The sequence below is a fragment of the Ambystoma mexicanum genome, chromosome 10, assembly GCF_040938575.1.
Source record: "Ambystoma mexicanum isolate Mex_15411 chromosome 10, UKY_AmexF1_1, whole genome shotgun sequence".
Lineage (NCBI taxonomy): Eukaryota > Metazoa > Chordata > Amphibia > Caudata > Ambystomatidae > Ambystoma > Ambystoma mexicanum.
Window position 1 is genome coordinate 1561084035 of NC_090932.1, and position 13569 is coordinate 1561097603.

At 49.7% G+C, this 13569-nt stretch overlaps 2 protein-coding genes across 3 annotated transcripts in view; one reads left to right on the plus strand and one right to left on the minus strand.

The window, feature by feature from the left end:
* Positions 1-13569, plus strand: part of BCR (BCR activator of RhoGEF and GTPase) — a 684728-nt gene that overhangs the window by 634891 nt on the left and 36268 nt on the right. For both annotated transcript variants that reach the window (XM_069619855.1, XM_069619856.1), the window contains exon 22: positions 1677-1839. In XM_069619855.1, coding sequence (XP_069475956.1) covers positions 1677-1839 — 163 coding nt within the window. The remainder of the gene's footprint in view (positions 1-1676; positions 1840-13569) is intronic.
* LOC138492584 (E3 SUMO-protein ligase ZBED1-like) overlaps positions 1-13569 on the minus strand; it is a 417476-nt gene that overhangs the window by 70088 nt on the left and 333819 nt on the right. The window lies entirely within an intron of this gene.

Genomic DNA, 13569 nt, shown 5'->3' on the forward strand with positions numbered 1-13569 from the left:
GGTGAAAGCAGGGGTCACGAGAGTGGGGGATATGCTCACAGATGGGAAACTGACCTCATTTGAAGATTTGCAGTTACAATCCCAGATCCCGAATACGGAACGGTATCATTACATACAACTGGCCCATGCCTTAAGAACCCACTTAACAGCAGACACAAGGGTACCGGACTACACCCCCATAGAGCGTAACATCCTACCAGCGTATATTCCAACCAAATGCACTTCCATCCTATACAATGACATATCCTCCTTTGCTACCCCCGAACTGAACGAGCTCAAGGCGAAATGGGAAGCGGATGTGGGGGAAATAGATCCAGAGGACTGGATACAAGTCCTCATGCATCCCCGAGAAATTGCTATCTCCTCTAGGCTCCGATTGGTGCAGCTGAAAATACTGCACCGGGTATATTACCCTAGGACGCGCCTATACGGCTGGAAACGGGCCCCAAACCCAAACTGTCTCCGATGCGGGGAGGAGGAGGGAACCTTCTTTCACATCTTGTGGGCATGTCCCCGGATACAAACCCTTTGGAATGCATGCTGTGGGGAGCTCACCAGAGTCCTGGCCCGGACCATACCACTGTACTCAAAGGCCCTACTCCTGGGAGTACCCAATGAAATCGAGGCTAACAAGTGAGAGAGATTGCTCCTACACACGGCAACAGGACTGATTAAGCGTAATATATCGCAGAAATGGATGGGGAGCCCCTGACTCCCCGACAATAGATCAATGGAAATTGGATATGGACGTGTGCGCCATGATGGAGCATAGGATCTACTTAGCAAGGGGCTGTCCCAACAAAGCCTCGAAAATTTGGGATAGATGGGAAGAGGCGGCGATTTAAGGCTCCCTCCTACATGCTTGGGAGCGTGCAATGGGTACTATGTACTACACGCCAATATATGTAATAAGGAAGACTTTTGACCACTGCTGACATGTGTATTGCCTTTGTTGACTAAGAATGACCATGATGGTCCTTATGTTGATTTGTTTTTGTTCTTTGTGATTGTTATAATACAATAATAACAATAAAAAATACTTTATAAAAAACAAAAGAAAATTAAAAAATTCAGCAGTGCAATTGGTCTTCCATGCTCTGTTTTCTTCTCACCTTTCCCCGGTTCTTCGTCAGCTCCACTGGCTCCCCATTGAAAAACGAGTCCAATTTAAATCTTTATGCTTGGTTCACCAAGCCTTTTATGGACTTGGGGCCGAATATCTCTAGCCCCATGCTGCTTTCTCAGTTTAATGCAGTTATTGTGGTTCCTAGGATTCGCTTCTCTCGCATGGGTGGTCGCGCGTTTTCTGTTGCGGGTGCTAAGCTCTGGAACTTGCTGCCTCTGGGGCTGCAGGTTATGGAGAATCATCTAGCTTTTCGCTGTGCTCTAAAGACCATCCTTTTCTAGTGTGGTCCGTTGGTGGGTCCTTCTGCTGGTTTCACGTTGACAAAGTGCCTCCAGGTGTATGTGCACTCAACAAATAATCAATCAATGTATATTGCATCACCTCCACACACACAATCCTATAACAGTCACGCACCCACACATGTGCACATCTTCTTTCTGTGACTCCACAACTCCACCACCCACCCAACCAAACCCACAAACGCAGTAACATGTACAAAGTGCTCTGTGAAAAGACTGCTAGTAACTGTTTTCTCTTCCAATTCCCCTAGGATTGCAGAGATGGAGGTGGTCAACAAAATGTCCCTCCACAACCTGGCAACCGTCTTCGGGCCTACACTGCTCCGGCCTTCTGAAAAGGACAGTAAAATAGCAGCCAACCCCACGCAACCCATAACGATGGCCGACAGCTGGTCTCTGGAAGTCATGTCCCAGGTAAAGCCTCTAGTATTCCAAGTGTGGCTGGTCCCACCGGCCCAGCAGATGTGTCTGCACCATTGTACTCAGATACTGGCTGATCTATGTATGTATGCGCTGTCGGACTGGCTGTGCACCTGTGCCCATTGCTCTGCAATCATATCAATTCTGTATGCTGTGGCACTGAATCTGTGCACTGCTGCTCTGACTGACCGATCTGCTGTGGGTCTGTGTTTTTGTACTACACTTATATGGATTCTGTATGCTGTGGCACTGCATCTGTGCACTGCTGCTCTGGCTGGCCGATCTGCTGTGGTTCTGGGTGTGTGTCTGTGTTTTTGTACTACACTTATATGGATTATGTATGCTGTGGCACCGCATCTGTGTACTACTGCTCTATGTGCTGTGGGAGTGTCTGTGTCATTATACTACACTCATTGATTTTTTGTGCCATAGTATTGCGTGTGTGCACTACAGCTCTGGCTGATTTTTGTTCCTTGGCTCTTCCAGCATGTCTCGGCTACCATAGCCCAAGACTGGCTGACCTATGTTCTGTGACTGCAGTGCTGTCTGGGTTATTTTACTCCACCACTAGCTGATCCGTGTGCTGTGATTATGTGTAGGAGTCTGGGCATTGTGCTATTGGCAGGTTATTCTACCATGTAGCCTCTGTCTTCTGCGGTGGTGTGCCTCTGATAGTCTCCAAGTGCATAGTGAGAACAACAGATGTTTATGTCCTTGCTGATATAGTTCTTTGCTTTATGCATTCGCTCTTTTCGAAAAGCTGCATTATCTTCCTCTCGCCATCACTGTTGACTTGCTCATTTTCGAACTGAACAAATGTTCCATTTTATTAGTTTTGCTAAGCGACATATGTCTTTTTACAGTGATGTTGAAGATTACTAATTCAGCTCTGACCGCGAGACTCGCATTCAGACCAATGTATAATGTCCTTTGTTCAAAGTCACAGACGTGCATGTTCAGCAGACAAGGAATGCAGGGGGGGTTTGGATAACCTTACAAGTCAAAAGTTAGTTTGTATCTCCTACACTGGACTCATTAGTTTGGCCTTTTGGATTTAGTTGTAATGCGTTCTAGAGAACGGGCCGCAGGTCCATAGGCGTTGCCCTACTTGTCTGATCTATTTAGACTTATTGAATTGGTAGTTTGTCATCACCTGCCCTGGTCTAAGTTTCAATGTTAGTGTGTATGGGTGGGCATTTTTAGGTATTCTGAGGGCAACAATAGATGTTGTGTAAGGTACACATGATTTTAGAATGGGTGCTTAGCTTCACGAGAAGCCAATAGATTGTGTTTAGGGTTGGTTCAACCTTTTTAGTGCCCTTCGGTAACCTGGGAATGGAAAGGGCACAGAATATCGTCACCCCCTCCACCTTTAGTTTACTATTTGCGCATGTGTGTGTTCACCTTACAGCAAGATAAGACCACCTTCTGGGGGCGGGAGGGAGGGCGGCTGGGTTCTGGCTATGGTTACTGAAATGGGAAATCTGTTTGGGTTTGTTTGTATTATTCCAAAATCATACAGCCTGTCCACTTGGTAGTTTCTGTGCATTTATTTCTCACCAACCCTCTGTACATGGAACTAGAATACTCGAGCTGGCCCATAACTAATTTGCTTGTAAGTTGTGCCTTGTGTCTAGTCTGGTGGAATGAGACTGGATGTCTCTATAGTGGTGATTCTTTTTAGAAATTTCAACGGCGGGTTCCATAGATCCCCTGTTCTGGCGTTTGCTGTTTGGGTTCTTTCTCTTTCCTTGGGCTGTTTCAGCCAGTAAATGTCACGTTTTGTACAGCATGTCTGGCCCTGAGGAGTCCATTTCCTTGAAATCCAAGAAATCATGTGACAAAGATTGCATGACTGGCCATAAGACAAGTACATTTTTCTAAACGTCCCAAACGAGGAGTGCATATACTATGCCCAGAGGATTGCCACATCTGTTGGTGCCTCAGAAAACCAAGGATAGATGCAGATGATTCCCTGTATATCTTAGGGAGGATGGGTCTTCTCCTGTAGTCTGTGAACACTGTTTCTACTAATCTGGGCAGATCAGAGCGGCGGCCCGCAACATCATTCAGGGGGGCTGATTTGGGAGGGAGAGGCATCACGATGAAAGGAGGGCCAGGCAAGATGCCCCAACCAAACACCAGGAGAAATCCGGAAAGGGTAGGCCATGTAAAACCCCCTTTTGCCAAGACCTTTAGCTTTCTCCAACAGTCAAAGTGTCCCTGTAACCCATCTGCGCCAGAAGCATCCATCAGTAACTTCTCGGAGAAGTCATCAAAGGCATAAAAGGTGCCATGGGGAGGGAAGCCTCCCTCCACATCTTTGCGCAAGGGGAGCATACTGCTAGTCAAAGAGGGAAGGCTCTGTCGAAGTAAGCATTGCAACAGCAGAGAGTCGTCACTGGGGAAGAGCACTTCTGGGGGCCCCATCAGGTTTCGTAGGTCCTGGCCAACTGAAATCTCATATTCCAAGAACTAAGAAGGGAACTTCGTTGATGCCCTCAATATGGTTCAAACCAGATAATAGACATTTCCTATGCCATCAAGAAGGACATCATTGATATTTCTCCTGTGCAAGATCTAACCGAGCGGGTTCCCCCAATGAAGGGGAGGGAGCTTCTGGCATGCTACCTGAGTTTCTGAGATCACTCTGGTACATTAAGAGCCCTACACAAGATGTTTCATTCATCGACATTTCCCAGCGCAATGTTTTTTTCCAAAAAGTGGTTATCCTCTACACCTCAGAATCCCGGTGCAGGGTTTGAAATTAAGGTTCGATGAGCACGAGCTAAAATGAGCTTCTGCGTTATCAGCATCATCCAGTAGACAGGCGCTACCGCTGGGGAAATAGGAGTAAGTACTCAGCGTCCCGTGAATTTAACTTCCACAGGAGATGCACACTTTTTGCCCATTATGTATGATCCTTTGTTTAAATGTGTACTAGCTATGTCCTAATTATTCATTAGAATTCTCAAATACTCGGTTAATGTCACATATGCATGATTGTAAGGCGCCAGTTGACCTGGGGAGCCAAGTGTAGCTCTTGGTTTCAGGCCAACCAGGCTTTCCTAAACTAGAAGTAGGAGCTAAATATCTCCCACCAATTTCCAACCCTGCAGTGAAGAGTCTTCCAGAAGTATGTACTTCTGCAACATGGAATGCACCTTTGGCACCAGCATCATAGAAAAAACCCCAGCCAGCATTCGTACCTCCTGAGAGAATCCTGTCCTGCTCCTGTTTCCCTTATAGGGATGAGGTTACAGGAGCCAGGGCCAATAAGGGACACTCGCTCTGTGCTTGCCAAACTTTTAAGGAGGGGATGTCAGTTTGGAAAATTTGCAGAGATGTTCCAATAGAAGAAGACTCTCGCTATATTGAAAGACATTTTCGTCCCTGAAGAGGGTGAGATTCCACAGTACATGGAGGAAGAGTGGGACGATTATGTGGTGCGTAATCAAGAGAAAAAGCTGCCTGTATCATCCGCTATGCCTTTGACGATATTTCCTCCTTTCTCCAATTGATTGCAAAAGCTTTCAATCTGCTTAACCTCCAAATACAGGAGAAAATTATCACTGCTGTAAGAATGCAGGGAGCGACAACAAAGTGTGGTTACAACCATAGCAACAGTGTAGGAGATTTTGGATGCAAGGAGAGTCTACTCAAGACTACACACTTTGCCACCTGAACCACTGATTAAACAAAAAATACAAGGCCTCCATACTCTGTGCTCCTTTACTTGAGAGGCCACCTTAAGCTAGTTTCCGTTCTCCAGCATGGGGTCCGACATAGATTCACATGCTCATGAATATTCCCAGTCGTCGGGCTGGGAATCCTCAGTAAAAGAAAAATCAGTTTCAGTTTTGTTTCTGAACTGTCTTTCTCCCAAAAACCAATCACTGAGCTCTGGGTCATACTGCCCCCATCCAATGACTGCCCTCTACCTAAACCCCTCCTCTGGAAGCCATCTTCAGATTTTTACAGCACGTTCAAGCGTGCTTTGCTCTTGCTTTGCTCTTCGAGCTTTTGCTGCATTCCTTTGCTTTTTTTTTAACATCATAGCACTGTTTTGCGGTCGATCCTTCCGACTAACGGGGACCCGTTTTTGGATTTTTCAGCACCCCTCAAGGGCGTTTTTTCGTCGAGTTTTCTTCTTGGATGCTTCCAGTAGATTCTTCAGGCCTACACCGCATGGATCATGTCAGGCGAGAAGAAGGATGGCGCTTCCCTCTTCAAACAGTGCTCCATCACTGTGTTGTCCGTCATTATCAGGCCATTCTTCCCTTGTACAGCTGGCAGGAACGCCTTCAGCGCAAGTCTGATGGCTCTCAGCTCTAACAGGTTGATATGTAGTCTGGACTCCGATGGAGACCAACGACCGCTGATGGTCAAGTCGTTGGCGTGGGCTCCCCACCCCGTGAGTGAGGCATCCGTGACTACTGTTATCTCCGGCCAGGGTTGCCCAAACTGTTCTCCTTTCAGAATGTTCTCCTGACAGGCCCACCACTGAAGGTCTCGAGCCACCCTGTCGGGAACCTGAAGAAGATCTGTCATTCTTCCTGAGAATTGTGACCACTGAGTCCTCAGTGCCCACTGGAGGGATCTCGTTCTCAGGTGAGCCTCTGGCACTAGGAAAATGCAGGGTGCCATGAAGCCTAGCAACCTCAAAAAGTTGAAGGCTGGGAGACGTTGGGCATTTTGGAACTTGGTAACCATCTGTAGAATATCTTGAGCCCTCACCTCAGGTGGCGAGGCTTTTCCCAGGGAAGTGTCCAGGATCGCTCCGATGAACTGGAGTCTCTGCGATGGTATCATTTGTGACTTCTTTAAATTGATAGAGAAGCCCAGTCTGTGAAGGGAGTGGCAAACGTGATTTAGCTGGATCTGAGCTTGTTCCGAAGATACAGCCCTGATCAACCAATCGTCCAGGTAGGGGTAGACGTGAATCCCTTCCCTCCTTAGACTTACCGCCACTACCGACATTAACTTGGTGAAGACCCTCGGGGCGGAGGTCAGCCCAAATGGCAGCACTCGAAATTGATAATGAGAGTTGCCAATTGCGAACCTCAGGTATTTCCTGTGTTTGAGATGGATAGGCACATGGAAATAAGCGTCCTGAAGGTCCAGAGATACCAACCAGTCCTGGAACTGAAGGGCCTGAAGGATCTGAGAAAGAGTTACCATCTTGAATTTGTCTTTCCTGAGGAATTTGTTCAATTCTCGCAAGTCCAAGATGGGTCTCAGTCCTCCGTCTTTCTTTGGAATGAGAAAGTAAGGGGAGTACCAGCCTTTGTTCCACTCCGCTACAGGTACCGGTTCTATGGCACCTTTCTCTAGCAGGTCAAAAATTTCCTGTAAGAGGAGCGGATCTGGAGATTTCTGAGAGCTGATACCCGGTGGATGACTCTGAGGTATGCGTAGGAGAGGCAGGCAGTAACCTTGGGCAACTGTTTCCAATGCCCAAGCATCTGACGTGATAGCCTGCCATTCCGCCAGATGTTGAGTTAACCTGCCTCCTACAGGTGTCCTGTGAGGGAAGTCCTCAGAGTGGTTTTGGGGCGGCTGATGCAGATGCCGATGGTAAAGAGGCACCTGCTGTTGCTGCGGCTTTTGAATATCTACCCCGTCCACCTCGGGTAGTTCTTCTTTGTCCCCTTTGAGCCGGTCGTCCTCTACCTCTTCCGAATGCAGAGTAGAAGCGAAAGGACTTGCCCCTCGCAGAGGTTCCTGTGGGACGAAAAGGTGTCTGACGGATTGCAGCGCCTAGAGATTTTGCTGCTGCTTTTGATGTTTGCAGTTTTTCTAAACTGTCATCCGCCTTTTTCCCAAACAAAGAAGAGCCAACGAATGGCATGTTTAAGAGCCTGGCTTGCACATCTGGGGCAAAACCAGACTTTCTCAACCAAGCGAATCTCCTGGTTGTTGTACTTGCCACCATTGCTCTGCTGATACTGTCAGCCGAATCAATGCCCGTCTGGAGGGATTCGCACATAGCGTCTTTACCGTCCTGTATGAAATTTAGGAACGCCTCCCTTTCTTCTCCCTCCGGGATGCAGTCAGCCGCTGTAGAAGCACACTCCCAAAGTGTATGGCTGAATCTAGCAAGGGTGCAAGTAGCATTAACAGATTTTAACGCCATGCTACATGCCGAAAAAACTTTCTTTGCCATAGCATCATATTTCTTATCGTCCCTGTCCTGTGGGACGGTAGGGTAAGCAGTCTTGACGTCAGTAGAAGATGCTGCCTGTACCACCAGACTTTCTGGGGATGGGTGTTTGGACAAAAACTCTGGGTCTGCAGAAGATACCCTGTATTTTGTAGACAGTTTTTTATTTACTGCCGGGACGACATCTGGGGTTTCCCAGTTCGTCATAATCTTCCTCTGAAGAGCTTTATGAAAGGGCACTACAGGATCACCCTGTGGACCTTTGTCAAGAATATCCGTGAGGTCATCTTGTTGGAAAGACTGTGAAGGTGTTGACCACCCAATAAATTCTGTGATCCTGGCCATTAAGGCTCTATAGAGGGTTTCAGCATGCTCCCCCGGGTCTGGCCTAGCAAACTCCACCTCAGGGGAAGTGTCTAACCCACTTGCCTCATGTAAGGAATCATGAAGATCCTTTAACTTGCGTTCTTCTGAGGATAACTCCTCTCTAACTGGGGTTGCAGGTCCCTGCAACTCAAATGTGTCTTCCTGTTCAGATAGTTCTCCCTCTTCCATAATTGAGGACATAGTTCTCAATTGTTCTGAACTCACAAAGGGTGTAAAACCCATCTCCAAGGCAGAGGGTGCCAAAATTGTCATAATCGGCCTCGAAAACGTCAATGTCGTCGACGTCGAAGGCTTCGGGCGTGGCGTCGAAAACAAAGGCGGAGGCCTCGAGGTCCTCGATAGAATTGGGATTCTGCTCGAGGAAGTCGACAATCTCGACGCCATCGAGGACCTGGGGATAGCCACTGGGTGCGTCGTAACCGTGACTTTCCTTGGCGTCGACGCCGGTGTCGAAGATGGCGTCGAGTCGACAGACCCGTGTGTCGAAGGTCCCTTCGACAACGGCGTCGAAGACACCGACCTCGGCGTCGACGGAACCTTCGTCGATTGCGTCGACGGAACCTTCGAAGAAGGTTTTGAGGTCATAGCTTTACTCAAGGGTTCGTGACGCGCTCGAGAAGCTTCCTTCGCCGGGTACTGCAACTCGCAGCGTTTTTGACCTTCGGGTCTTTCGACCAGAGCATCGCTCTCAGCAGTCTTCGAGGGGGTCGAGGCCGCTTTCTCGAAGACGCTCATCATATTTTTGCGGAATTCCTCCCATTCAGCCCGGGAACTATGTTTTGTGGGGCAAGGGATTCTCTTTGGAGAAACAGAGGAAGAGGAGGACGGAGAAGGGGGTCTCCTCTTAGAGTGCTTCGATCTCGAGGAGTGATGGGACCCACTCCGAGACCTGGAGCGCGAATGGTAACGAGGAGACGAATGTCTCGACTTTGTCGAGTAAGAAGAAGCTTTTGAAGTTTTACCTTTCTCCAGCTTCCCCCTACGCTCTTTCAGGGCCTTAGCTGTCATGGACATACAGTCCTCGCACTCCGAACAATGGTGTTCAGCTCCCAAACACCACAGACAAACTCTTTGAGGGTCAGTCAGCGACATATTTTTCCCACAATCTCGGCATTTTTTGAAGCCGGACCGAGGGGTCGTCGGTTCCGACGAGGAAGCCATCGAGTACGGCTATCGAATATCTCGAGGTAAATAGGATAAATTGTCTACGAAACTGAGCAACGGTATTCCGAGGCACTGAGTAAGCGCAGAAAAACAGAACTGAGCAACGGACGCTGCGCGCGGCCTTTATAGGCAGGATGACGTCGATACGGCGCTGTCGAGGGACATCGACTCGGCGGACGTCGACGCGCAGTGCCCTCTAGAGAAAAAGTTTCCGAGGCCAGCAGAGCTGGAAGGAGATATCTAAGATAAGGAATACGTCGGAGGACACAATCCCTTCGAAACACCATACTCTTACGTCCCAACCCCTTTCCTCCATACTGCATGGGCGTCCCTTGCGAGGGAGGGGAGACTTAACCTTTTTCACCAGAAACACCTTCTTCCCCTTTAAATTTAGAGGCAAATGGGGGTGCGGCCCTGGGAGCATGTGCTGCCCTGACTCCGCCCTCCGGCGCTACACCTCAGTCCCCTTTTCCATGTCGACGGGAACAGGCCGAATTCACCAGCGCTCCTGGGTTTGCTTTGTTCATGTAATTCCATGCGCAGATAGTTCTTCTCTTTTTTGATTACAGATACTCAGTCCTCAGGCGTCACACTCCTCTCCGGCGCATGTCGTCTTCCACAAGGTTCAGCAGGTGTCCAGCCTGTGATGAGCTCTTTCCAACTTCAAACACCCACGCGCTCTGCGTACATTGCCTTGGACCAGACCACGATTGGCAAGCTTGTTCAGCGTGCGACGCACTGTCCTCAAGGTCTTTGAAGAACAGACTAACCAGGTGGAGAGAGCTCTTCCAGAAATCGCCTCCAGAGGACTTGAGAGACTTCATCTACCATCGAACCAGGCCCAAGGTAGGGCCTCTATTCTCTGTAGCACCCCCGCAAGGGAGACGCCTTCCAAAGGACTTGCCCACGCGGGAGGGACCGCTCAGGTTCTTGTACCAGCACACATACCGAGGCTACCTCAGCTACCGGCCTTAAGGCCGAGGTATCCACGGATCCTCCCGGTGAAAGTGTTAAGGGACAGGAAGGTTCTTGGACCGGGTTCTCACCCGAGGGGCCACGCCCTAATACCGGAAATATGGCCGAGGGGGTGCCTAAACGCAACTCTACCGACCCACGTGCCGAGGGCGTAATGCCTACCGGGCCTCAGCCCGAGGAGCTGGGTAGGCTTCACCACGATCTACACCCAAGAGTCCTGGAGGAGGCTGGGCCCAGTGAGCCGAGCGACACAACGCAGACACGTGGAAGGCAGCTCGACAAAATGGCCACCGTACTGGATTTCAGCACCCGCCCAACGCCGCACCAGATACAGGATTTGGGCGAAGAGAGAGTGTCAAGGTGGTACTGGCATCAAACCGGTACGTGGCCTACGGCCTATCCTTCATTTGCACTGCGTCGATTCCCTGTGCGTCCATATGGGCAGGGTATGCAGCAGCTCCAACAGCCTCCCGCGGCTCCTTCTATATCACCTACCACCTCTTCAGCCTAGGAGGACAGTCTCTTCAAGAAGTTCCTCGGATTCATGAAATCTCCTCGGATGGGGGGGGAATCTTCAGGGACGCCGTCAAGGAAGTCCTCCCGACTATGCTAGCGGCACCACAAATGCCTCCGCCAACGCCTCCGGCCCCGGCGCAGCCTCTGCCATCTTCTCCGGCCCCCCACCCTAATGTGCAGGTGGTTCCGCTGCAGCCTCCGGCTCCGGTCCTCGTACCTCAGCCGCTGGCTCCCAACACTCCTCCACCGGTACAGGATCCTCCGGACACGCAGATGGACACCGTCAAGGAGGACCACCCTGACACGCCCTCATCAGCCAAGGCCTTCCACGAACGTCTTGCTAGACTGGCAGAGTACTGGGGCCTTCCTCAACCCCAGGTCAAGCAACCAGCAGAGGGGGTCCTCGCAGAAGTCCTCACGCAACGCCCCTCTGCTAAAACGGGAATCCCTATGCAGACAGATGTAGTCGCCCTGGCCGAGAAGGGTTGGCTCAAGCCCCACTCGGTCCAGCTGGTCAATCGATGCTTGGACGCCAAGTACAGGCAGATGGAGGAGGATACACTCTTGCTGTCTGCCCATACTCAGCCACACTCCTCAGTGATCACCGAGCCATCACTATACTCCAAACAGCAGTCGTCCTCCGCTTCCTCCTCGACGACACCGCTATGCAAGGTGGAGAAGATCTTGGAGGCGTACGGGACAAAGCTGTATTCTAGCGCATCCTTGAATCTTCGTCAAGCCAATGCCGATGCCATGCTTGCAGCCGCCATCCAGAGGGTGCGAAATTGCCGACTTCCTCCCAGAACTTCCGGTGCAGAGCCAATCACGTTTCAAGGCGGGATTAGCAGAGACCAATATGGTGGCACAAGTCATCATGGAATCCACCGTAGCCCACATTGATACCTTTGGCCATTTGCATCACCAGGTACATGAGAAGAACAGCCTGGCTCTGTGCTACTAAATTTAACCCAGACGTCCAGGAACGTATACTAGATCTGCCGTTCTAAAGAAGGGACCTCTTCCACTCCATCATGGACAAGAAGCTGGACAAGAAGAGAAACAGCTCATAAACGGCCAAGTCTTTATCCTTCCTGAGAAAGACCACGCCCAAATTGTACACCCAGTCACAGCAGCGCTCTGACAAGGGACGTACATATGGAGGGTTTCGTGGCTTCCAAGAACGGAGGTCCAGGCAGCCTGATCGCTCGCCGACTCAGCATCGGTGCAAGCAACAAAAAGGGGAGCGGGTAAGGGCTTTTTCCAGTCCCCCTCCTCCTCAACAGCCTCAGAGGGAAAGAAGGCATGACACGCCCCTTCGGGTCCACGTTTCTCCAGTGGGGGGTAGGCTTGCTCTCCATGCACATTTCTGGCGCCAGAAGTTCGCGGACCCATGGATCCTCTCCGTAGAATCTACGGGGTACCGCCTACCCATCCGTGCCTCTCCTACCTCCTCCCCTCCACTCCCTCAAGTTGGGCCAGCAACTCTGCTGGCAGAGATTTGGTCGCTCAGAGAGAGTCAGGCCGTGGAGGAAGTCCCAGCCTCCCAGCGAGGCTTGGGCTTTTACTCCAGGATTTATGTCATTCAGAAAAAGACTATAGGAAAACTTAATTGTGTTTTTTCTGGTGTCTTGCATAGTGAAATTGACAATTATGCTTCTAATACATGTTAATTGTAGCACCCCGGACTCTCACAAATCTAATGATTGATATGCAACTGTTTATGAATGCATGTAGTAATTTGTAATTGTTTGTTTTTTAATAATTTTTAAACAATGAAAATATTAAAAAGATTTTTCTATTTTTTGTAAAAACGAATCCAGTCTTAAATAATGTATCGCCCAACAGGTGTATTTTTCTGCTCTATTATTAAGCAGGTTTAGTGCATCCCTCCCCTGTGTTCTTTGACAGACCAAAGAGAGAGGGGTAGTCAGTCTGGGTTTCTCTCTTTTTCTATTCAGAAAAAGAACCAGGCTGGCCTGAGAGTTGTGCTGGACCTTTCCACCCTCAACCTCTCCTTACCTCTACAAAAATTCAAGATAGTTAGGCCAGCCTTTATTGCGGAAACACTGTGCAAGGGAGACTGGATGTGCTCCCTGGATCTGAAGGACGCATATCTACACGTCCCGATTTGGCAGCCCCATCGTTCTTTCCTCTGGTTCAGGATCATGGGTTACCATTTCTAATACAAGGTCCTTCCTTTTGGCCTCAAGTCAGCCCCCAGGGTCTTTACCAGGCTCATAAATACATTGGCTGCCCTCCTCGGGGCCTCCACATCTACCCATACCTCGACGACTGGCTCGTCAGGACTACATCTCCGGAAGCGGTACACCACGCTTCCCAGGCTCTTCACACTGCACGATCTGGGCTTTTAGCTCAATCTCAAGAAGTCGCAGCTGCAGCCCACACAGACTGACCTTCTTGGGCCTCATCTGGGACACGTGCTCTGGGAAGGTGTTTCCGTCAGAGGACAAGATCACAGCCATCAAGAGGACCACTACTCACTTCCTCAGCAGAGAGGT